Below are 27,535 nucleotides of genomic sequence, written 5' to 3'. Positions count from 1 at the left end.
AGCTGGAGCGCCCTCACGTAGATTATAAACAAAAAGTCTTTGACACAACACAGGGGAAATTCTTGAAAGAATCTGTTCACAGGAAGAATTTGTCGTTGCTCTTTGTCTTTTCTGATATAATAGATGCTTGCTTGGTTAAGAAATAATCAAAGTGAGTAAAGAACTCTTTTATAGACCAAGCGAAAAACATGGATTTGCCAGTCCACTTGTTGTTCTCAATCATGCTGATGTGATGGAGACTGAAAATAGTGTCTGTGTCTAGGCCTTGGAAGGCCTAGCCTAGCTAGGCTAGAGTGCTAGGTTTAGCCAGGCCCCTGTCTGTGACGTCTAGATGGAGGAACAATAGTGCTTTAACAAATAAGCTGGGCCTAGTAGTAGTAGTAAGCCCTATTCTATTTACTCATTGCTATCACTTTCTTTTCAAACTTTAGGCAGACCTAGACCTAGTTCCAGACTTTGATTACAAACTCAACAGGTAAAAAAATGCTCAGAAAGAACTGTGATCAAAATCAACAAAGTCAAGTGTTGAATAATTATTGTTTTTTAATTGGCAGGGGCTATATTACACCAGTCTTAAACCAATTTCTGTTTCTGATTGAATGTTATTGTATGCATGGACTGGGTTTAAACACAATAACATCCATTCAGTAATCCAATACTGGCCTACTGTATGTCAGCTCCATGCATGGTCAGTCAGCTACAACAGACATGTGTTCCAATTCCATTTCTTATGTACTTACTACTGTAACTGTCAAGAGAACTGATGTTGTTTAAAAGATACTGTAATAGACCTACTGAGGTCTACAAATCTGTAGGATCTGATTGTGCGGTGTGTTTTAATAAGATATGTATTTGTATTTATTCAGAACAAAATTATTAAAACATAAGACACGGGAGCCAAAATGCTGAATTGTGAAATATGTTTACATCAAAATTAACTACCAAGTATTTTAGAAAATTATTAAACCACAGAAAAAAAAATATAAATAAATTGCGCTATCATGACTGTAAGAAAAATACAATAATTTGAAAAATAATAAAATTACTGTGCAATTATTTTATTATTAATTTAAAAATACATTGAAAAAATTAAATTGGAGTAAAAGTAATAATTTAATAAAAACATTAAATTGCTGTACAATTGTTTTACAAAAAGAGAAACAATATTTAAATTATTACCAGTTGTATTCTATATACATTGAAAAAATTATTAAATTGCAATATAAAAAAAATCATATGCGAAGTACTGTACAATAAGTTCAATAAATAAAAAAATTTGAACATATTTAACTAGTTGAAAAAATTAGATTTTGGCAAATAGCTAGTGTTCTTGACTATAATTGATGATCCTTTTTGTAATATAAGTTAATGAATATATTATTGTTATTAACCACTTCTGTAGTAGTAGGAACTTCCTACAGCTGCAATCAGTCCTTCTTCATTTGAAGTCACTTTTATATCTTGTCACTTGCGAGCATCCTAGCTCCCCTAGTTTCTTGTCTGTTGTAAGAGTTCCCACCTTAGGCAAAAAAAAATATCTTATGTGATACAATAAACTCACCTATTTCCTATATAAGTACAAAGTAATAATAATAATAAAAAAGAAACAAGAAGATACTGTTTTTATAGTTGGTACATCCTTCACTTAAAAAGGAGTACATGGTACCAGATGACAGTGCACAGATTCTAAATATTCAGATTCAGAAAATAAATCTGTGATAGGGTATTCATTAAAAAGAGGGATTTGTTTGAAAAGTTACAAGACAAGAGAATGTTTGCTCACTTATATTGGCTGACACCTGAATACTGTAATGGTGTCATACCAGGATGGCACCTCCCTGGTCTTACTGTTAAAATACACCAGGTATTGCAGGACATACTGTATTGCTCATGCTGTAGATAAATACAGCTGCATTCAATGAAGAATATTAAAATACCGACTTGCATCTCCCGGTTATAAACAGAGTTGATTTTACAGCACTGCGATTTTTTAGTACATAAATCGACATATTGTATGATCAATTCATGTATTTTGTAGTCCTTTTCTGTTATTTGTTTTTGTAAATGAACTATATTAACATCCATCAAAGATTAATACACAAATTATGAAATTATTGCTAATCAGTTTTCAAATTTAATTGTCGCTAATCAATATTTTGAAACAAAATTGTTTGCTGTCTGTGGGCTAGTAAAATATTCTGTGGACTAGTAAAATCTCCAGTCAACTAGCCCATGGGCTAGTTACTGTACCAAAAAAAAGTTAAATCGAGCCCCGTCTGGTACTACCAAGTGAATACTTTTTAAGCTACTGTAATGTGGACTACAGCATATTAAAAAATATTACTGCTAGTAGAAATACCATTGAAATGGGTTTTTTTTTTGTGGGGGAGGGGGATTTGGTGGGTATTTGTCAGAGCCAGAGCCCTGCCATAGGGATGCTTTCTCCTGATATTGTGGAAATTAGGAGAATTGTTGAGGGACCAAAATAAATGTTCATGGATAGACATTTACCTAAATGGATTAATAATACTATTATCATGGTTTGAATGCATGACCTTTGATACAGTTCATTGATGATACTGGAGAGTACAGTAGGCTACTGACAGTAGTTGTGTGTGTCAATCTGGTCCCTGTCAGTGAGAACAGATTCATCCATGCATCACATATCAACTACCTGTATCTTGAGTCTCGCCCGGGTTCCAGGCCCTAATTTTAGGTTGCTCACTTTTTATTGAACTTAGTGCGCGCCATACCTAATTTAATTGGCGTCCCATACTCGATTTCTTTTTTTTTCGGATTATTCCGTCTCCAAATTAACTTTCTCGTTGGTGGCGCTGTCCAGAATGAGAAAAATAATAAAAAATAAGAGACCTGTGGCAAGTCTATCTTGAGTCATGTTTTTTGGTGGTACAATGGTAGACCTACAGTAAAGTGTACAGTACTTTAACAATACAGTAAACACCTTAAACCAGCGTGAAACCCTGAAATTCCCTTATGTTTGCACAGGGAGTTGTTATAGTGATAACAACTCCCTGGTTTGCAACATATTTAATTTGTCCAATTTTCGGGAAAAAACATTGAATCATAGCCCACCAAAGTGTCTTTGAAAACTTTTTAAAAATACTGTAACTTAAAAGTATTTATTTCCCTGACTACAATTCAGTATTACCAACAAGAAAAGTTTCTCAACAACATATCAGCCCAACATTATAAATTGGCAGTATTTTGGCCTTGACATGAATGACCATACAGTATGTACCTTGTATTGCAAAATAATGTAGGCAAATCTGCCCTTAAATATTTACTGGTCTCTTCTTTGCTCTACTGACTAGACAAAGGGCAATTGACTCAGTATAGTTCCTGTAATTCCTACTATATGAAATGATATCTCAGTTGCAGTATGATATGATGTTGGTACTGTATGCTAAACATGTTTGGCATTCGATATGATTATTGTATTAGCACTGATATTATTATTACTCGAGTCTTATCAATTGAAACACTGTCTATTCAGTCCTGCTTTTCAATTGGGATTATTTGAATATTGTAACTTCCCTCTCACATATTACAGTATGCATAATTTGGTTAGGGTTGAGTGCTGTCTGGAAGTCACTACGACTTGGAGCAACGTCTCTACCCCTACAAGATACTAGGTTGGTTAGCGGGGTATGCTGGTCATTTTTACCTTGGTGGAATAATGTCCCTACCCCGAAATGCAAAGTGTAATTTTTGTAATTTATCTATATTTTCTACCAAATAGTTGCTAATTATTATAATGTATTAAAAAAATATTAAAACCTTCTTGTTTTTGATTGTTGTTATTGCTGTTTTAATAATTGATAGCTTTGTTGTTACATGTACATTGACTAGATATTATTACAGTACATTTTGCAGTGTCAATTTTTTTTTCTATCATAAAGTTTGGTAAGAACATCCACTGTGTGTAAGTTGCCCTTGATAAAGTTTTATATATTAGTTTTTTTATGACTATATTGGTCTTGCTTTCCAAATTGTATAATAGTAGAAATTTTATTAGATGCTTGACATACTGAATGATATACTTTTCTTGATTTAATTTCTTACAGGCAATGACAATCACTAACGTGAACATCTGACTAGTAAAAGTGTAAACACATTTCCAACATGGCTGATAGAACCGGTTACACAGCTACCACTTTGAGTGATGTTGCTTTTGATGATGTACAGCTCTCGTTAGCTGGCATTAACTTGATGTTGAACAACGGCTTTCGAGAAGCAGAAAGTATCTTCCTCAAGTACAAGTAAGTTAAATCATTATTCTTATTTTGATTTATTTTGAAATAAATAACACAAAACCACAAGTGATTGTGATTGTCACTTACTGTATATATTAAGTTTAAAAAAAAACACATTTGATATTTACTTTGTATATTTAATATTTATTTCTTCTATTTGTATATATAATTAATCATTTTGATTCCAATTTTAATATTTAGTAAGTAAATTTTTCTGCAAATGATTTTCTTTTTCGATTTTTATTTTCAAATATCAAATTCTATTTTTGTATTTAAGGTTTTTAAAATAACTTTAATTATAAGAATAATATTAACTTTACAGTAATTCAGTATTGATATTTAATATATGAGTATATAGTTTTGTACTATGTATCTGTAAAATGCTAAGCCAAATTTTTTTTTTTTAAATTTATTTTTGTGTGTCTTTTGGAAAGTTTATATTTATACATGCATGTCTTCCAGTTTTAGTATTTTAATCATTTGTATATTAACATTGCATGGCTTTTGTGAACTCAATTTGTCCTCTGGGATAGATGTAAAATTTTTTTATACCATTACCAAGTGAATAAAAATATTAAAAAAAATATATATTTCTTATGTTTTATGGTATAGTCATTATAACCACAGAACAGTGGTGCATTTACATTGTAAATTGTGGGTGGGCCTACTATTACCTCACTACACTGTATAGCTGAGAATTTCACTTCTCAGCAGTGGCGGCTGTAGGATATATTTTCTGGGTGACTAAGCTGACAGACGGGAGGGGGAAGGCTGAATGAGATAACTTGGGTGCGCATCGCCTTCCGAGGGCCTTCTGACTGAGCTACTGTAAAAGAATCATTGTCCAGTACAATGCCTGCTATTGAAACCTTCTCAACAAAACACCAAAATCTGAGCAGTCTGCTAATTGTGAATCCATGAATGCCTTCTTTTATGCTTACTTGCTCTTTGTTATTATAAGCTATGCTTTTAATATCTTAACTGACTTGCTCATTATTTTGGTCTCTGTCACTTGTTTCTGAATACATTTCTCTTCCCTCTTTATTATTGCTTATTGTAATTGTTGTCACTTGCAATGGCATTAATTAATAATTATTATTAATATTATTCAATCTATTATTATTCTATTATTTTTTAATGTCATCCTCGTCATCATAATTATCATCAGTATTATTATTGCCATAATTGTTATTGTGTGCTGTACTCCTGTACATGACATTAGAAAATGGAACTCAATCACTCAGTCGAGTATCAATTGATATAACCCAAAGTACTCTTTATATGCCATTACTTCTAGATGAGTGAGTGATATTAGTAATTTCAGGTCAGCATCTTTTCAACATTTTTTCTGGAAAGTCTCCATTGATGGACTTTCTCACATTAATCAACACTTAAAAGAAATTGCGTTTCTGTGTCAATGAAAATGCTTTTTAGGTGATGATATAAAATTTGATGTTTTCCCTGTCATCATTTATTCTTCATTTGGTACTACAATATAATTCAGGTGTGATAATAACAATTTAAATTTATTTTGTAAAATATATCTATTAATCAATATTAATGAAGTGTATTTAATGAAAAACAGGTCTGGAGCATGTTTAGAGTAATAAAATACAATAGGCGGCTGCCATGATACAGATGCCATAAAAGTATTTAAGAAAATACGTTTAATGATAAATCTATACAATAAATCTACTGCATCTGTGGCAATACTATACTGTTTCGTTTTATATTCATATTTAAATATTTTATATTCAAGATATTTTTACTGTGGTTTATTTCAATTAAAATGATAATTCTTTAAAGCCAAAATCTAGAAACAGTTTTATTTAAGAAAATATATATTTAAAAAAAAAAGAAGAAAAAAACTGTTTTATGACTTATTAAAAAAGTATTATACAACTACAGTTCCCAGTACTTTATTTGGATTTGTGAGTACAGTGACATACGCTACTTTCTTTTTATCCTTCTGGACTTAAGTAGCAGGTGTTCTCTTTATACTACGGTAGAGTTGTTTTTTTCTGTTCAATTGTTTGTGCATCAAGTACTTTGGCCCATTTCGGCCTAGCTGTACAGATAGCATAATACTGCTATATACTGTATTGCTCAGTAAAGCTCGACCTCCTCACTTCAGTGATTACATCATTCTCTTTGTGTGTGTTTACAGTGTACCTTTTTATTTCCCAATAAATAAGTCTCACTGAAAGTTTAATTCAATCAAGATTATGGCTATCAATAGTATCATTCAATGATTAATAGATTTTATAATATGAAAATATAATTATGAAAAACCATTGATTTTGTAATAGCAATCTGTGCTTTATGCATGCTGCAGTAGCTTTCTTCTCAAAATTTGACAACAAAATATATAAGTAATTATTGTAACTATTATTATTTATTATTATTATTAAATATTGAAATACCAATTTCAAAAATCATTCCAGTACATCAAAATTTGCCAAACAGCCTCCCCCACTTCACCCCTTTTTTGTATGTGACCCCTGAAAAAGGGGGAAAAGGAGAAGTGGGAAGTCGTTTGCTTTAACATTTTTTTCTTTTTTTTTCTCACAGAAACTACAGTCCTCTGATGAGTGGTGGATATAGTTTTGTCTGCTTTTTGGTAAGATTTATGAATTTCTTTAATACAATAAAAATGATAACCAAAATACATGGTAATAAATAATTTAAAATAAATTATGTCATTCTTATCATTTTATTTTTTATATAAATACCTCTTTTGTAATATGATGTCAATACAGTACCTTTACAAGGCACAGGGCATTAATATTTAATTGGGTCATTACATCAATGAACATCTATGAAACACATACTGTACTCAGCTCCCTGGGGGAATATTCCATAATATTCAGCTATAATTTTTTATCTCTATTTAGTGTTTGAACCTTTGGATACAAAAAGAGAAATATACTGTATATACTTTAGTTCCTCGAGTATAAGCCCATCTTGGATACAGTATGCCAACCCCTTTCTTTACCCCCAATTTTACTTGCCAGCCTATTCTTGGGCAAAATATTTGAATGAGTAAGTTAGACTGGATTTGAGTTACAGTAGACATGCAGTACTGAAAAAATGCCTTTTGATTAACAAAAAGAGGAATTCCCAGGATATAAGGCCCTATAAAAAATATTATAGTTTATCAACCTATCTAGACTGGAAAAGTGATAAGAGAGGAAGGGAGGCTTTTTTTTAAATTTTTTATTTTGCTAAAGCCAAATATCACCCTTGAGTTGTTTGCTGGTGCATTAATATTTAAAGTAAAAAAATGATTGAGATAATACAAACATCTACTAACTATTAAATACAAAAAAAGGGGAAAAAATTCAATTTTTTTTTTAAATTTTCTTTTTTAAGTACCATTGAAGACATGCATGCAGGTGATAAACTAATAAGCCTATTTTTTTTTTATTGGCCTATGCCCACCCATCAAAGGTTCAAAATCGGCCTCTTTTTGTGTTCAGGAGGGATGGGCTTATACTAGAGAGGAGCTACAAATATAAATTTTGTACTAGTCAAATAATATTTATCCTACGTTAACAGTTTATTTTTTAACTTTCAAATCAATCTCGTATTATTCTCACGAATAGTTGTTCTGTATACACCATTTTATCTGGTCTATTTTGAAACAGCGCAACTAATGATCTAGACTGGAAAAGTGATAAGAGAGGAAGGGAGGCTTTTTTTTAAATTTTTTATTTTGCTAAAGCCAAATATCACCCTTGAGTTGTTTGCTGGTGCATTAATATTTAAAGTAAAAAAATGATTGAGATAATACAAACATCTACTAACTATTAAATACAAAAAAAGGGGAAAAAATTCAATTTTTTTTTTAAATTTTCTTTTTTAAGTACCATTGAAGACATGCATGCAGGTGATAAACTAATAAGCCTATTTTTTTTTTATTGGCCTATGCCCACCCATCAAAGGTTCAAAATCGGCCTCTTTTTGTGTTCAGGAGGGATGGGCTTATACTAGAGAGGAGCTACAAATATAAATTTTGTACTAGTCAAATAATATTTATCCTACGTTAACAGTTTATTTTTTAACTTTCCAATCAATCTCGTATTATTCTCACGAATAGTTGTTCTGTATACACCATTTTATCTGGTCTATTTTGAAACAGCGCAACTAATGTCACAACTTTTCACTGAGGGACTTCAAGCAGCCTAGCCTGAGCAATTTTCATTTTTTCCAGACACATCTTTTTCTGAGTACTTTGACAACCAAAAACACTACAGGTTTTATGCCCCCCCATTTTCTTTTTTTTTTTTTTTTTTGACATTTTGTTTTCAAAAAACCAGCCTAGGCCTGTACAACAACATGGTACACAACTAGTCACACAGAAAACAGATAGCTACGTAGAGTGAAATGCCTAGGCCTCTACAAGTCCCCGTTGATAGTTGCCAGGTTCTGAATCTCGGAAATTTTCATTTCAAATTTAGCAAAAATGGTGTACTGTACTGAAAGTGATATATTTGGACCTTAAATTCTAGCTATCACCTTTATCAAAGTAAATAAAAATATAGACTTTGTAGTGGGGCTGTAGTTTATGATCAAATGCTTGCCTACAGTCTCAGTATCTTGTGTTAAAATCACCACACCAGAATTTTTATACAAACTAACAATTCTTTTCCTTATACTGTAGCATCATAATATTTAATGACTTTACAGCTTTAACGGTGGCTAGTCGATTGTTGTAAATAATAGATGATGATAGATTTTAAAATTAACACTGACCTGAGAGATTAGTTATTTATCATAGGTTTATTTCTGAGAGGTGCTTTCTGGTCTATTTGAAAGTATGAGAAAAATATAGAGGCCTGGACGTATAAGATATCCTAGGGTACTGTATATTAAAGTTGCATACAATATGGAAATTGATTGAAAGGGTTCTATATGGAATGTTTTATGAAGTTTTTGACGAATTTCCCTGCCCTAAACAGATTTGGAAGAAATGGAAATTTCAGTAGTTCAATTTGGTGCCATCTGGTGCCATTTAGGTGCTATAGACATTCATACCTTAGTCCCAACCATGGTGGACTATATACAGTAGTCTAAACCCTTCATCTGTAAAACCCTCCACTGAGATTCACTTTGGACATATTTCAATTTGAAAATCCCACTTATTATTAATTAGAACTCTAATTAGTACCATAGAAGTACTTTATCTTTTGAAAGATGACAGAAATCTTGAGTTTAGAATTCTCAGAAATGCATTCTAAAATAAATCCTTTGATTATGGAGTTACTTTGTTCAGTGGCCAATTAGGCCTACGGATCTGATACCAGCACTGAAATAATTTGGTAAATGGTGTGATGCGGTCGGAATGCTATAAAAATTTATGCTGTACTACACACCTTGGTGTTTATGTTAGGCCCTATAAAAAATATTGTTAGTTTATCACCCTATCTGGGCAGGAAAAGTGATGAGGGTGGGAGACTTTTTTTTAATTTTTTATTTTGCTAAAGCCAAATATAACCCTTGGTTTGTTTGCTGGTGCATTGATATTCAAAGTAAAACATGATTTAGATAATGCAAACAATATCTACTAACTATTTAATAAAATTAATGAAAAAAATAAATAAATAAAATTAAAAAAATAAATTTTTCAAAAAAATTTTTTTTTTTTTTCAAAAAAAAAAATTATAAAAAAAAAAAAATTTCATTTTTTTTTTTTTTCTAGTACCATAGAAGCCATGCGCGCGAGGGTGATAAACTAATAATTTTTTTTATTGGGCCTTATTACTGTACATAACAAAGTATTAAACAGTATTGTATTTTGTAGATTGTTGAAATTATTTGGACATGGTAACAGTATTGTACTGTACAGTGGTTTTTGTACACTAACCATCAAAATCAAAATTATAAATGCAAAACACTACCACAGTGCAATGGTTACAGTACGTCATATAATTGAGAGTTGCATAGGCCTACCTGCGGTGAATCGTCAAGGTGGAAATAAATCTGAAATATTGTTAATGTAGTTGTGGTAATGCTGAAATTTCATCAATATAATCATATTTTGTCTGAATATATTATTCTTGCTGCATTTTTTTATGTACATATGGAACAACGTTTACCATTTTTTAATGGCAATCTCTCGCACTGATACCAGATGTTTAGTTGTGTCATGCATGTCACATAATTAGGCGACTACTGTATATTATTAATCTATTTTAGGCCCAGATGCTGAGACATTTTGCTGTTTAAAAATCCTTCATTGTACTGTACAGTATGTTGAATCATTTTTATGTGTCCTGTAGTAAAGGTATTTCTATATGCTGCTTAATCAGTGGTTTAATGCCTATGCACTCTTGTTGATAGGCATTAAACCCCTAGTCTCGGCTCCCCTGGCCCGTTCGTTATGCCATTTTAATAATCAGATAAAAAAATGTTATTTTTGACAGAAAACATAAGTTTTCTATAAACTTTAGTAGCATTGATTTATACCATTGTGTGATTATGAAGTCACAAAGAGAGTGGCTGCATCTATTTTTAGATCTGGTACTCTAGACAATTTTCCTGAGAGCTGAGAGTTACAAAGAATTTGGGAAAAAGCCAATGATGTCATATGATGGTGACAGGTACTATAACAAGACAGCTACAGTAGTCCTTTTCTTCAAAATTACAGCAATATAATATTGTGACTGTAATCATGGATGGATACAGTACCTGTTCCTCCGTACTCTACCATATTAGAGTGTGCCACTCCTCTTTAAATGGATCCCTAATGATATACTTTCTCTAAATTATGTTGAAGCTAAATTCTTCTAAGCTTGCATTGTATTAACTAAACTATTAAATTTACAGGTTTCACCAGCAAAAAGATATTGATGAAAAATTGATAGGAATTAAATAAATAAATAAATAAAATTATAAATTTATATAAAACTACAAATAGACTTTATAGTTATAATGTAGACAAAACAGTGACAGGGTATTGCAAAGTTAATAGTCAGGACAACGGCCTAAAAATGAAGTTTACTCATTGAATTACAAAGAAGTCATTAGATTTTTTATATTCTTTTGGCTTTCCATTGATCAAATGTTACCTCATCTAATCTCAATATACAGTATATGCCTCACAATATTTATGCACATCCCAGTTCTGTTTACTGTACTGTACAAGAACTGCTGGTATAAGCTATAATGCAGTAAAATGTAGAATTTTGTGGAAAATAACATGAGAGTAATTTCAAAATGTGATGAAGGACATCACAACAGTACTGTTGCATCAAAATATTTTAAAGGCAAACAACCCCAAAAAACAATGTACAGTATAGGTTTTTAAGAGCCAGTAAAAAGATAAACTATTATATTTGTTTGACTGATCTCTGTTTTTTTAGCTCTTAAAATCACCAATCTATTTTTTAGCTCTTAAAATCACCAAATTATATTCCACCCTGTGTGGCAAGTCACTCAATGTTAGATGGGAACTAAGTATATATATATATTTTTAATTACAATGAAAGAAAAATAAACATAATGAATATAACAAAAATCAAAATGTAAACACTATACAGTTGGTCATAATAAAATATAATTTATGTGGAGTATTGTATAACCAAAGACATTATAAAAAGTAGTGTTGTATACCTTTAAAATGATAAACAATTAAGATTAGCAATGTTGGTGCAGATATTAAGCAATGTTGGTGCAGATAATTGTCCCTTCTCAAGGACATAACAAGTGACCAGCCTCAATGCCAGCTCTTGACCTTTAATACTTAAAACTGGGAGTGTGCTGTAGTATGCCATGGACCATTCCTCTATAAGTTCCTCCCCTTGGATTGTTCCTAATGGGGTCCCACAAAACTTCAGTGTAACATATGTATATCCCTGTGCATTTGTGGAGCAGCAAATTTTCTTTTTAAAAACAATATATAGTTTTGATATTTGTGGGGGAAAATAAAATTTTATCATTCATGCAATATCTGGATAAATTAACATTCTATGTTGACATTGATTTTTTTTTTTCCAAATTATCAAATAAATTATCCTGATGTTCTAATAATTTTGGTGATCAATTTAGGATGTTTGGTGTAATAGGAGTTTGATATCTCATTGGGAATTCATAAATTAGCCTTAAATTATGTTTTGATTTGAATTTTTAGACCTTTTTTAATACTTTTACAAAAGTGCTATACAAATTATTATTGTATTAATTTCAATTTCAATTTATTCAAAACCACCGAAATGGAGAGATAAAATGTAGGACAAAGAATTTGATACATCATGCGTCAAAATACAAGGTTTATTTTTAAAAAGTGTAAAAAGAAATTATAAAAAAGAAATTATATAAGATGACATGATAAATAATAATAATGGTATGGTTTTTTCCCCCTAATGTTTAGAATGCAATAATGTCTTTTGAAGAAGATAAGATGGAATTTGCCATGGTTGCGCTGAAGGAAACAGAAAAAATGTGTACAGTCAAAAAAGCTGAAAAGTCCCTTCGTGTCAAAATATTTGGTAATAACAGCAACACAAAGAAAACGCTGTTACCAATTACGCTTGAAGACCGCCTCCAGCGATTAGTCATTTATGCTGATTGCCAACTCTACATGTCTATGATCATCTTCTCTCGTTTTGAGATCTCTGGGTTTATGAAAGGTGGTTGGTTAATCAGAAAGGCGTTTAAACTGTATGAGAGAATATACAACGAGATAGCTGCTGTATATAAGGACCGCTTTGGACAGGACATTACACATCCAAATCAGACGAAGTTGCCAGAGAGCGAAACTGTCCCTGTCGATGACGACGCCAATTCCAATGATGGCACAGAAAATCTAGAAAATTTAGATTTCAGTGATATAACAGAAGAAAGCTTAGGCCGGTTGAAAGGGGCCGTTTCCTTTGGATTTGGACTACTTCAGCTTTGTATATCAATGATGCCCCCAAATGTACTTAAGTTGGTTAATATGTTTGGATTTCATGGGGATAAAGAGTTTGGTTTGACGTGCCTAGAGGAAGCAAGTAGAAGTACGGATATGAAAGCCCCTTTAGCTATGTGAGCAATTCTTTCATTCTTTCTTTTTTAATATTTGTTTTAATACATAAACCATATTATCAGCATTTAAAACAATTATTATTTTTTTCCAAATCTCTGTGTCCAATAGTAGAGTACTGTACATTTAATTTACAGTTGATTTGACTGAAATACTGCATTATTAATAAAATATAGCAAATAGTAATTATTAATAAAATATAGCAAATATGTATTATTAATCACATTTTTTTAGTTCCTAGATTCTGAAGCCATATATTATTGATAGAGTACTATGTTTATTCCAATTTTTGGCTCTTATTTATTATTAATTTATGACTTTGTTTATGTTATTAGTCTTTTATCAACGTGTACAGATAACATTTGGTGCTGGAGCCATTTTATAAGATCATTTTCATGGTCCCATTTTCATGGTCCCATTTTGATGGTCGGAAGCAGAAAAACATTTGAAAAAGATAATCTCCTCACTTATACTATCGTATTAATGGCACCCCAAATAATGTTTCTAAAATATAACATAATGTTTCTTATATACATCAGTCGACATATGCTACCGCTAAATTAGGAAATTATTTTCCATTGTTTTGCAATGTAGGTTTTCGATTATGATGCCAATAATGTTGCTTAAGTATGAGGCATTCAAAGGAAGTGTTATAGTACCTGTAACAAAATCCTATCTGACCTGAAAAATACAACATGTTGACCTAGACTAGAGTAGTAGTATATGATGTGACTTCTTTATTATCAAAATAAAAAATATTTATAGTTGAACTCTAGTTTAATGATGCATTTAAATGTTAGCTACATAGATTGTATTTTGATATGACTTTATATAGACAATGATGATATAATTACAGTATGTTGATCATAAACACTTCTCTTTATTATGAAACCTTTTTTCAAACACAAAAGTCATTAATATTTAAATAATTTTTTTTTTTTTTAAATCACTATGAATATTGAGAATATACAGTAGTACCATATATATTTCCCCCATGGTAGTACTTAATATTGAGTTTCACTGAACAAGTCACCAAGTTGAACAATCCATTTGGCATTTTGTTTGGTTAAGAAAAATGTTAAATCCCTGCATCTTCAGACAAGACAGTCTTTACAGATATTAATAATTCACCATCTGTTATATAGATTTAGTATTAAATATTTGCATGTAATGACTGTGATGACCTATAATAATTAGTTTTCTTTTGTGTTTGCATTTCTAGGTTATCATTACTATGGTATCATACTGTAGTTAGGCCGTTCTTTGGAATTGATGGTAGTAATACTGAACATTGCATCAGGGAAGCAAAAGAAATCCTTGAAGTTAATGAAGTGAAATATTCACAGTCTGCACTGGTTATGTTTTATAGGGGAAGAGTACAGAAGCTGGAGGTATCAATCATGTTATTATTTCTATTATTACATGATTCTTTGATCACAGTTTTTTGTAATATTAAACCATACCCACAGTATATACTAATTGTTTGTTCACACATTAATTGTAATTCTACAAGTTTGGTTGTCTTGGAGACAATAGTTTAGTTACCAAAAAACCGCAAATAGAATCCTAATGGACTTAATCTTGAGAAGAAGCCCATCTCAAAATTGAAGCCCCATCAAAAGTAGAAAGTAGAAAGAAACAAAATAAATTAAAAACATGCTTGGTTTATTCAGTAGTTCAGGTGGTTTAATGCACTCCATGATACAGATTGATGTTACATTGCCCCTATTTTATTATTTTTTTGTAGTAATTCCCAAAATTTAGCCCCCTCTTTAATTTACAAAAGTAGCCTCGAAAAGTACAGTAAAGCCCATCTGGAAAAGAAACCCATCAAAATTCGCTAAAAAAAAAGAACCCCAGGGCCTCTGTTTGAGGTTTTACAGTAGTAGTGGTCAAGCAAGACTTTTTATATCTTGTTTTTCACAGCGAAAGATATTCAGAATTGTTGGAAAAAATATAGAATATAATTTGATTTTCTGATGTCAAAATGGTTCTACTATAGAGTCTAGGTGGTGAAGAAATTAAACAAATAAACCAAAGCAAGGACTTAAAATTCCCCAAAGCTCCTCAGTGATTTACAAAAAAGAAAGGAGATTTGTAGGATTTTATATTATAATATATACAGTAGTACTGTGGATCAGCAGATTTATGGATCAGATTCTCATTTTAAATCTAAGGTTTGAATCCTGGAAATATCTTTTTTTATGACCAGTGAAATAAGTTACCAATTCTAAGCCTCACATGTACATAATAGTTTATATCTACCCTTAATATACACTTCGCAATAGGTTTTAATGTCTGTAATGTTCGTCTTGATGTCATATATAAGGAAGTGTATTTTATGATGTTTAGAGTTCACAGTATAATATCACAAATGTTTTAAAATAAAGGCACCATTTTTTATTTCATAAAGAAATAGAAGAAAAAATTATACTGTACCATTAATAATTGAGAACAAATAAAAATGATGGCCAACATTGCACCTTACAATGTATTTATACACCAACATGTTAATTCATCTTTTTCACTAGTAATCCAAAGTTGAGTATAAAAAATATTATTTTTCAGTGTAATCTAGAAGAGTCGTTGAAAACATACAACGAAGCATACGATCTAGCTGTAGAGCAACGAGAGATACAGTTGATATGTCTGTATGAGATTGGGTGGTGTAGTATCATTAAGCTGAATTGGGAAGAAGGCCTCTTGGCATTTGCTAGGTAAAGTCTGTTTACATTTTTTATTTATAAACATTTTACATTTATTAAATCTTTTTGATTATACTTACAGAATAAATATTTGTTCACATTGGTTTGACTGATTATAAGTTTACTGTGTTCACATTCATGTTGCCTATCTTTAATATTTCTCGTGTAGCCATCTTTTTATGGCAAAATTAATTGTGCCAGAAACAGTACAATGTATTCGGCATCGCACATGTATTTTAACTAGCGATTGTTACATATCTAATTATTGATTCCATTGTGGATTGCAGAATATAGATTCACTCTAATAGCTCTTAATTGCCTATGACTACTGTATCAAAATACAGATATTTATTTTCATTATTTTGAAGATGAATTATAATCTTAATTGGTTTTTTTCTTATAATTATTTTATCTATTTTAAAATAATCCAATTTGATTGATTTTAATAATTATTACTCCTCGACCGACTGGCACTGCCACTTTCCTTTAGTTTAAGCACTGTCTAACCATTGATCCCTCTCACCTCTGAAATAAAAGTGCATGTTAATTACATATCTCACATGACTATGTGACCTGGAATAATGGATTTGCAAGTACTGTATAACAAATTTTATGCATCACAATAGGCTCTTACCACCATCATTGTATTGTCTCTGGAGTAATTACAGGAGTTTATTTAATCATGTTTTTTTATAATTATTCGCTCAGGCTGAAAGAAGATTCTAGATGGTCTAAGTGTTATTATGCATATCTAACAGGAGGTAAGTCATATACTTCAAAAATAGAAATGTCAATTGAAATATAAACTGTGAGTTAGTGGTAAGATGCAAACCTTTAATTCTTAAGGCCTTGAGTTCAAATCCTGAGAATATTCTTGCACCAAAAAGCCTCACTTTGAGGAAGTGGTGGCCCCAGAGATTTTCCGACATGGGATTTGACATGGCAAACAAAATAAGGTTATTTGGATGGGAAACTTAATATTTTTGATCCGACAACCATATTCCAACGGGGTGGGAGTGGGGGAACCACTGCTTTGAGGTTGCATTAAGGGTTCCAAATTACATTGTTGAATTGTTATGAATTGCCTGAGTCTCCCTTTTCCTCTAACAATTATAGAGTTATGTGTATTGAGTCAGAAGTATAATTATTTTTTTTTTTTTTTAAATGACCACCTTAAAATCCAAGAATGTTTGTCATAATTAATATAGGAATAATGTTAAAAGAGAAAAGTCTATACAACAGAATAAAGTGACATCCGTCCAACTGGAATAATAAATAATTAAAATATTCCTGTTCAACTGTTTCGCTGTTATAATGTAAATAGTACCTGTAATCGAAACTCATTGTTGTCGGGATAACTGTACATGACAGCTGTTCTTCCAGATTTTTTGTACCTACTGCCCTCTGGAGGCAAATGATTTTTCCATAGCAAACATCTGAATTTACTGGTTATTGCTGGTGTCATTGATAATAATTTAGAGATATTTATTAATAATAATATTATATTATATTATAAATTTCTATTTTGACTTGTCTTTATGTAAGTCAATTTACTTTCAAGACTTGTTATGAGGATTGTACGTTATTATTATTATTATTATTATTATGTTGTAATGATGATGTTTGTACTGTTTTTAAATTATATTAAAGAGGGCCCCTGAATATCATTTAACCTACTGGGTTAAACTGGAAGGGTTACCCTCTTTAAAAATGGTTGAAATAAAAAAAAAAATAAATAAATAAATAAAATATTTGACTTTTATAAAAGCCCATATGTTTGGCCTAATGAGAAAATCAACCAATAAACTAATCATAAGGGCTTTAAAAGAATGACAGTATCCATTACTCTTAATATATTAGTCATGAGTAGGTGTTGACTCTGATGAGCTCATCCCCTTTTGTTCTTAGTTGCATTCTTAACACATTCTATTAATTAACATCTTTTCTAACCTGGTTGGGATCATTAAGTCTTTTTGATCATTGCAATAACACATTTTGACAGTAATTATGTGTTGTAGTTCCACATTTACAGTGAGTATATCCATTTTACACCCAAAAAAAATAAATGCTTCCTTCAAATAGAAGTCTCCCTCGAATAAACGTCCCTCAAAAACTCCTCTCAATAATGAACATCCCGGAGCGTTTATTCTAATAAATATGGTATAATTAACAACCAATCTGAAGGAAGCCAGTAGACAAGTTAAATGTCAACAAAATTTATACTAGAGTTTATTTGAGAAAATTCAGACAACTACTATATATAACAAAAAATGTAATTATAATAAATAGCAGCATTAATGGTATTGTTAACAATGGTATTAGACTCAGAATTGTACAATTATAACAGTGGCAATGAAATTTGATAGCATGGAATTTGATATTGTGGGATTTGATTTAGTGCATAATGTGCATTTTATGCGCATATCAAGTACCTAATTAAAAAAGATTTTTAATAACTATTGTAAGCATATGGAGCTATCCGTGAATTGCAATAATAATACGTTGGTTTTTAAGATATTTAATTTTCTGATTTATGCTGTCATCAATACAGTAAGATTTTAATATCCAGTAGAACCCCTATTAACATGACACCTTCGGGACCAAAAAATGTGTCCCTTGAATAAGTGTTGCAACACTCAAATTTGTAATGTGACATAATCTTATTTACCTATATAAGGGTTGATGATATTACATCACTTTCATATTATTTCAAATCACAGCTATTTATCACATATTGTTTATAAGGTTTTTATTTCATTGGATTTTGATATTTACTTTATTTTGTTTGTAGTCTGCCAAGGAGCACTAGGCCAGTTGGAAACAGCCCAGGAAATGTTCAAGGAAGTGCCAAAACTCTCTAAAAGGAAAAACAATCAGCTTGAAGCATTTGTTATTCGCAAGGTACGATCTCCTTGCCTCTATTGTAGCTTCTCTATTTTAATTAATTGTAATATGTATCTCCCTCTAATTACATACCCCTCCAATTAAAGACGACCTCCAATTAACGACCACTTTTTCTGTTATCCGAAATTAACAAATGTCTTTTTATATATTCAAATATCTTTATTATTCCGATTAGAGACCAAAGCTTAAAAGACCAACTCTTGTCCCAATAGTCTTTGATTGGAGGGAGTATATAATAATAATAATAATAATGAAATGATATACCGTATATATTTCAGTATTTATTTTATTGCACATTGAATCATCAATGTCTGCTGTTGTTGGTAAATTAACATATTTTGTTTTATTTAGTCCAATAAATTCAAGAAAAAGCTGCCAACTAAACCAGCGGCCATTTTGATGGTGATTGAGATTGTGTATTTGTGGAGAGCACTTCCATCCTGTTCACAGGAAACTCTAGATACCATGATTGAAAGTAAGAACGAAACTCGGTTTACTTTAAAATGTTCTTGAGGAAGCAATTTACTTTAAGATGTTCACAGGAAGCAATTTCATAATGCTCAAAGCAAACAATTTGCATGGAACCAGTACCAGGAGTTAAAGTGAATCTCTCATCAATTTGTGCTCTTGTAATGTAGTGCATTTATATTTTAAGACATAAAATGACCTAGAATCTCAATGTTTTCAGGAACTTAACTGCTGTGAAAATTATTACCATGTTTAACAGAGGCGAACCATAATAATAATAATAATATTTTAAAAGAGATTTTAGAGATTTTCATATATAATAGTAATAATGTTATATAATAATAATAATAATAATAATAATAAAAATAATGTTACTAAAACCTACCTTAAGGGGAACTTAGACAATGGAGAAATTAGAGAACATTAAAAAAAAAAACAATGTTAAAGGGAAAATAACATGACATTAAGGGGAAATTCACAAAATATATTTCCCTTAAGACCGAATTAGTGCTAGTTATTATAATACTAATAATAATAATAATAATAATAATAATAATAATAATAATCATAACAACAACAATAACAAGAATAAGAATGGTAATAAAACTGTAAGAATAGACACTTTTCTCTATGACCCAAATAATGTCCTGTATGCCCACATATACCTGTATCTCCAGCCTCACACACCATATAATCTCTGCACAAGACTGAGGGTGTGTTCGAGCTAGAATGGGAAAAAGTTGCATATGGTTCTTACCGGCATTGTATCCGCAGGTGGTCTACCGGTTCATGCAGAACTCGGCTTTAAAAAAAAACCAATAACCTCAGACATAAAATCTAAGGTATTATGCAAATGATGAGATTCTACCAAGTTGCCCTGGACCCTTGCATCACCCAGCTGCGTCACCCCACGATTTAGGAAACGGACTTTGGCGTTGGTCCACTGCATTAGTAGTTGTCTCAAAATCAAGTAATGAAATTATACCAAAGAGGCTACAACAATAATAAAGCATAGCAAACTCCCGATAAATCGCAATGCATTTTGGGCGTATAAACCATAAATAAACTTTCATTCGTTTGATAATTGTAATTCATTCGGGCTAGAACTTGAAATTGCTGTTGCCAGATTTATCCCGTGTTAGACTCCACAAAAAACTCGCCCGAACGCACCCTGAGACTTGCTTTAATTTGTGTTTCCTTAATCCAGCTTTGGACAATGCAACTCTGACTTTAGAAGAGCAGGCATTGTGTAGAATGTTGAAGGGTGCTTTACATCAACAGATGGGAAGTAAGGAAGCCGCCATGCAGGTAAATGCCTTGCCAGTCTCATTATTTTATGATTGTAATTGTTTTTCAGAATTTATCATTATACAAAATTATATTAAAGATGTACTGTCTGCCATAATGGAAAAACCTCAAAAATCCACTTAAAATTTTGAAAAGCTCATTTGAAAGGATCAAATAAGTTTTCAACCATAAACTGATAAAAAAAAATTAACTTTTATGGATTTTCAAACATTTTACTACAAATTGATGACAAGACAATTTGAGGGGTTATGCTGAAGAATACAACAATTTTGTTTATTAGTAATTTTGTTAATTAGTAATTATATCAAGTTTTATGTTTAACTAAAGATTTAAATGCCATTTAATTTTAATTATATATCAATAAAAATAATGATAACAACCACAACTATTACTACTAGTGATAATGATAATGTAGTATGTAATTAATATCTTGTATGTTGAATTGTTTTAGTGTTGCAGTAAATTTTGGCATCAATGCAACACATTATATTAATATCATTCGTCCGATTGGCACTCAGCTTTTATTGGTTTAGCTAATACTTATTTGGCATTTGGGTAGCAGCAAAGCCGTATAAGACTGCAAAAGGTCTGACTCTTAGTTTCTTTGGAACGTAATCCTATTTCAAAAAGTACTACCACAAAGGGGTGTGTCCTTCAAAATACAAGTTTCAAGTGAACTCTTTTTGAATTCTAATAGGGCGCCCCCTATCTCATGGTAGTACTTTTTTTAACATTTCAGTCTGTGCATGCATAATTAGGGCAGTCAGACCTCTTGCAATTCTGTACTCTATGGTAGCAGGTATTTAATTGTTTTCACTTTTTTGTGTTTGGTAACAGAACTATGAGGATGCAATGGCATATGCTGTCCAAGGCTGCGAAGATCCTTATGTAGCCCCTTACTGTTCCTTTGAACTTGGAATGTTGTTGACAGAGAAGCCATCAGTAAGTGGATCATATCAGTATGTCATACCATTAAGGCCAACTCAGACAGCACTGTACGATGCAGCCCAATGTGATTTGTGTGCAAGTTAAATGCTGATACAATAGGCCTGAGTCTAGGACGGTCGTGTCTCTAATGGTAAATTGGGCTGCGTCCTATGATGCTGTCTGAGTTGGCCTTTAAGGATGTTTATATTTATTAGTGGATTTTCGATGCAGTCATTTATTTTAACCAGTATTGTGGAACACTATTTCCATATGAAGACAGCTAGAGGCATTTCATACAATTACACATACTTGATGGTTGATACAGTAAGTGTAGAATAATACTTATAAACAATACAAAATATATTTATCATCATTTATTGTGTGTGTATATATATATATATATAATTGAAAACCTGAAGCCTAATATTGTTACCCAATCAGTTATTTAAAGTTTCATTACATTTAATATTAACACTTCCCTTAACAGTTTTATATTTGATCTCTTTTGTATTTTTTTAGACGGCAAGTAGAGGCAAAGCACTGATACTCAGAGCAAAGGTTTGTGTTAGCTGTGTATATTTTAATTAATTAATATTAATAATTTATATTTATTACAAGATTTCAGTTTTAATAATAGCTTAGGGTAAGTTATCCACTTTAATAATGTAAAATATGCATGATTTATTATATGACTCCTATGGACTTAGTGGTGATTTATTGTGACTTATAATTAGGATTTACTTATGACTTACAATATTTTCTTTTGACTTATATTAATGTTTAGCTTATAATATTTACACATGATTTATGAAACTTACTTGTGATTTTTCAGTAGTATGAATAAGATTACATTTAATGTAAATTCTCAGAAGTACAGGGATAACACAAGCACACTCATAAATAATGTGAAGTAATAAAACGCTTAAATTATATTCCAGGTTTCCCAACTACTCGAATGTTAAGCTATAAACTATTACATTTTTTAAATTTTCAGTTTAAAGGCAGGCTCCGGTTGCAGACAATTTTTTATATATAATAATGATAATAATGTCATGAGGAAATGCATTTAAATATAAAAATATATATAGATATTATCATATGAATACAAAATATCAATATACAATAGTATCAAAAGATACATCAATTTCACAGTCCAACTTGCTGGGGTTGATCGTTGTGTTGACTTGACTATTCCTATCACTGCTCCAATCCCACTTCTGTCAATAATAATTGTAGAGACCTCTATGCGCTTAGCATTATTACCCCCGGCCATTGGATCAAGCACATATGGAACACATACTCAGGTCCCTTGGGAAAAATTCCATAATGTTGCAGCTGTAATCAGCGCATGGTTGTGTTTGAACCTACCAGGTACCCATTTGTACTCCTGGGTGGAGAGAGGCAACTGTAGGTAATGTGCCTTGCCCAAGGACACAAGCGACTTGCACAGCGAGAGTTTCAAACCTGTGATCTCAAGATTGGGAGTCCAAACTACAACTGATGCGCTAACCGCTTCTTCGGTATGTTGTACAGCTGATTTTTCCAAGACAAACATAAAAAGCATATTTGACAAAAAACTCAGGAACGGTTAATGAGATACAGATTTTTTGATATTTAGAAACTGGGGGGGAAACGTTAAAAGAAGGGTGTTTACACCCCTTCCCCCCCCCCCCCCCAGTTTTTTAAACTTACAAACAATTAACTCAAAACTGTTCCAAGTTTTTCGTCAAATATGCTTCTTGTGTCTTAGAAAAATCAGTTTTACAACATTACAAAACATTTTTTCCTCCGGAGCCTGGCTTTGAAACACTGTGCAAGCACATTGCGAGCAATCAGCATTAACTAAATTATATTGCTAATTAATCAGATATTACTTTATTGTATGTATTGATATTTAAGATATTATATATATATGGTGAAATCTTGAACAATTAAATTGAAATTTAATTGCTCTGTAAATAATAATCTAAATAAATAAGATATTAATTTTTAATAGAATCTAAATATTTTTTTTGCTTAAATAAAACAAATTTCTAACTTCAAAACCTTTTTGATACCAGCCAATTTATATTTGTATATTATAAAGAATATATATATATAACACTGTACATTTTTAATAATTTGTTTTTCCAGGAAAACTATAAAGACTTTGATTTTGAGAATCGACTGAACGTTCGTGTCCATGCAGCACTGCAGCAATTGGAAGGCATCGACTAAAGAGATTCTACTCTCAGATTATAGATGAGAACGTTACACATTACTAATGAAAAAAATTCATCATAATGTAGATCAACATTAATATTTTGCTTATAAAAATCTGTTGTCAGCATTTCAGAAGAAATCAAATTGCAAGTATTTCTGCATGACATCTTGAAGTCGTCTTTCTTTTCAGATGTTACATAGCATATGATCACAATTGTGCTAGAAGATACCTAATAGAATAGAAATAACGTTCAACACATAAATTTACCAACTTGTACCTTAGCCAACTCGTACCAAAGTTGAACAACTTGTAAATAGGTTTAGTGTGATCATGGAGGAATAAAAGCTTATTCCCATTTTATTCTTCCATGTTGTAATCAATATTTTAGTTTTAGGTCATCTTTTCGAAATTTGGAATGATATTTAGCCGTCTATATTTTAAGAAAGAGCTGTCCCATGAGTGAGTAAGGCACTGTCCTGACTATCAAATTTTCTTTGACAGAAGCAGGTGACATGCCTAAATATGGTCATGATGACATCACATCATAACCATATATAGACACATCATGACTATATTATGGATATACAACAGTTTTTTGTCAAAGAAAATTTGATAGTTTGGACAAAACTGGAGTAAGTTTGCTAGGGTACGAGTTCTTGGTGAGTATGAGTTCATTACATACTGGTCAGGTACCAGTTACTGTTTTTTTTTTTTTTTTTCTTATGAAGGAAGGACAAGGCAGTAAGCCATGTGATTGCAATTAACATGTCATGTCAGTTTACAACACCAATGTTCTGGAAAATATTTTAGTGCTTTTTTAAAGATATTAAAGTTAGTGTTGAATGAAGAATGGTGGCGATAGAATTGAAAATTGAGATGTTGGAGAGAGAATGAAGTATAGAATGACAAGGATGGTGAAAATTGAGAATATGAAAATGAATAAAGAAGAAGAATAGTAGAGGATAATGCAATGGATATAGCTAAAAAAAAAAATTAGTTGCAATTATAATATAAATCTATCATATTTTACTAGCAGTATCTAGGTATAATTTTAGAATTTGCTTGTTATTTAAGATTAAGTAAGCGATTTTTTACTGGATGTTGGTGGAGGGGGTGTGGCTCAGCACTAAGGTGTTTGCTTCCAATTTCAAGATTCTTAGTTCGAATCTTAAGCTGTTCAGTCTACTGTATGTTGTCTTTGGCCAAGGTGCTGGTCTATCCTACGCTCTCCACACAGTAGTATTTATGATCTATCATTGACTCTCATATAGAGAGTTTTTCCTGCTGTATCAGTTACTTACTTCAAATGGTTGATAGAACCATGATAAATATTCTTGGTATTCTATCAAGAAAAAAAATCTAATTGTTTGATTTAGTATGATTATCAGTTATATATATTATTATTTTATTATTATTATTATTATTGTTTTTATTATTATTACTATACTAATATTTGTTGATATTCTTATATACACATTAATTTCTTAACACTGTACTAAAGATTCAGCATGACGTACTGTACTTTTAACTGACGTCTATTCTTCGGAATGGTGCATGCTCAGATATTGGTATGTTGCTACTACCAAAGGTACCACACTGACAGATCCATGGGTGGCTAATTTTGTGTTCATCCTTTGGCAGCAGCCATAAAGTCTAACCAACTGTGAAATCATTTAGAATAGATAATATGTTAAGGTATATAAAAGCAGAACATCAAGGGGTGTAGCCTCCTAGATGTCTACAATTGGCAAGGGACCAACCCCAACTCTCTCTCCACTCAATTGGTCATCACATCTTCAATCTAAGTACTGCTAACAGGGAGCAGTTTTATATAAATATCACTTATAATGTAAAGCATTCTTAAATTGTAGCAACTGAAATTGGTTGAAGAAAACAGACTTCATATCAAGCTTATTCCTTCTCTAAAAAATGCAATTAAAATGATGTTAGATATTGTGGAATACTGTACTGTGTTTAACGTATATTGTCTGAAAGTACAAAGGTTAAATAAAGGGGAAGAAAACATAGTTAATAAACAGTATGCCTGCTTCTGATAATTATGCCCAGATGCTGTATCTGTTCTCTGGGTATAATCTGTAATATGTGACGACATTGATTTCATTATTTGTATTCATATTGATAAAATTATTAAAATATAATTATTTACAAAATTGAATCTTTATTGCATCGATTTCCGTGTTTCCACCAAAAATTGATTATAATAATAATAATAATAATAATAATTATGCGGTATTTCAACACAATCATGATACAACGATATCATCAGCACTGCCATACAATCATCACTTCCACCTCTACATTCTCCAAAACTTGTGCGACATTATGATAGTAGATAAATATAGGTCTGCAGCGATTTCAAACAAACTGATGGTGCCAGGATCTGCCTGATGGAGAGGACTGAAGGCCCCGACAGGGTGGGGGGATAAAAGAACAAAGCAAAGATGTTGGCTGGGAGTCACCAATGGCGTCCGGGAGGTTGCAAGGACAAATCCCCAGGAAGCTACAAATTTCGGTGAATTGATATTATTTTTTTTAATGGGCATCACACTAATGTAGACAGTTGCAGAGATTCCATATTTTCATAGAAGGAATATTTTGAATTGACCCACTAAGGCTGGGGTGGCATATTCTAAAATGACCAATTTATTAGATTTCTGAGGTGGAAATCTGACAAAAAAATAATGCTCTACAAATTTGAAAAAAAAAACAACAAAACAAAGCAAAAAAACATTACAATTATATGAATTCAAGATAACTAAAATATAAAACATCGAAGAAAGACCAAGCAATTTGTACTTGCCTATTTATGTCTAATTAAGTTCTAACCAGAGTGATTGAATTTTTCTGCCAACTCAACTAAAATTTGAAACCAAAAAAAAAAAAAATCTCAAACATTTTTAAAGCTTATTTCATTTTATTTATTTTGTCACCTGGTATAAAATACAATAGGCCCTATTCAAAAAGGTTATACAAAGCAAGTGGACCGGATTGCCAATAACAAAATTAATCACTTTCTATGTAGCTCTCCAATCCCCATCCAACAAAATAGAATATAAATAATTATGTGTACATAACATTTATTTAATATATTGCTATAACGTATTTTTTTTAATAATAAACATTAAGGTATTCAATTATAAAATGCATTAACATTTAGTTGCCGTACAGAGAATTTATAAAAAAGTATTACAAAAATTACCATAAAAAAGTTAAAGAGCAACACGATGATTACTTATTAATTTTCTGTGAATAAATTTTGAATCAAATGACTAAAGTAGAAACAAAGTTTCTCTCCTTTCTGTTTCATTATCTATTCTCCCCTTTCTGTTTCATTATCTATTCTATTGAGAACTCGGAGACATTTCGGACAATATAATAGGCTACATACATGGCGGAACGCCTTTGGGCTCTCGAGGGTCCTTCTACTAAAGCTTGTGTTCCATATAATCGCTATACCCTCGGTATTGGTTGATATTCCATCTTAAAAGAGGCCCCTCGTAATCGACTACTAAAATACATGCCCCCCCCCCAGTGGCGTATCTACGGGGGGGGGGGGGGTGCGGGGAGGTGGCGCCAAAAAATTACTCGCCCTACCCCCGAAAAAAAATTATGTTCAAGTAGTTAAAATCACCTTATTTTGCGAATTAGCGCCCCTCAACTCTGATCATCAAGCCCCGTCCACTTCACCTTTGCCCCTCCT

General features: G+C 31.5%; 1 protein-coding gene across 1 annotated transcript; it reads left to right on the top strand.

The window, feature by feature from the left end:
- On the top strand, positions 1 to 25,990 carry LOC117111424 (tetratricopeptide repeat protein 39C-like). Its single transcript, XM_033254332.1, has 13 exons — positions 1 to 151; positions 4,086 to 4,280; positions 6,846 to 6,894; positions 12,646 to 13,301; positions 14,522 to 14,690; positions 15,868 to 16,016; positions 16,713 to 16,765; positions 18,796 to 18,905; positions 19,260 to 19,383; positions 20,584 to 20,684; positions 21,522 to 21,626; positions 22,131 to 22,169; positions 23,745 to 25,990. Exons 2-13 carry the CDS (start codon positions 4,144 to 4,146, stop codon positions 23,826 to 23,828), a joined length of 1,776 nt encoding a protein of 591 aa, XP_033110223.1. The 5' UTR covers positions 1 to 151; positions 4,086 to 4,143; the 3' UTR covers positions 23,829 to 25,990.
- Positions 25,991 to 27,535: the final 1,545 nt, after the last annotated feature.

Source organism: Anneissia japonica, unplaced genomic scaffold (genome assembly GCF_011630105.1).
Source record: "Anneissia japonica isolate Jap-2015-1 unplaced genomic scaffold, ASM1163010v1 scaffold288043_len311759_cov178, whole genome shotgun sequence".
Lineage (NCBI taxonomy): Eukaryota > Metazoa > Echinodermata > Crinoidea > Comatulida > Comatulidae > Anneissia > Anneissia japonica.
Note: the sequence above shows the minus strand (reverse complement) of the source record. Positions and strands in the feature narration are given on the sequence as shown.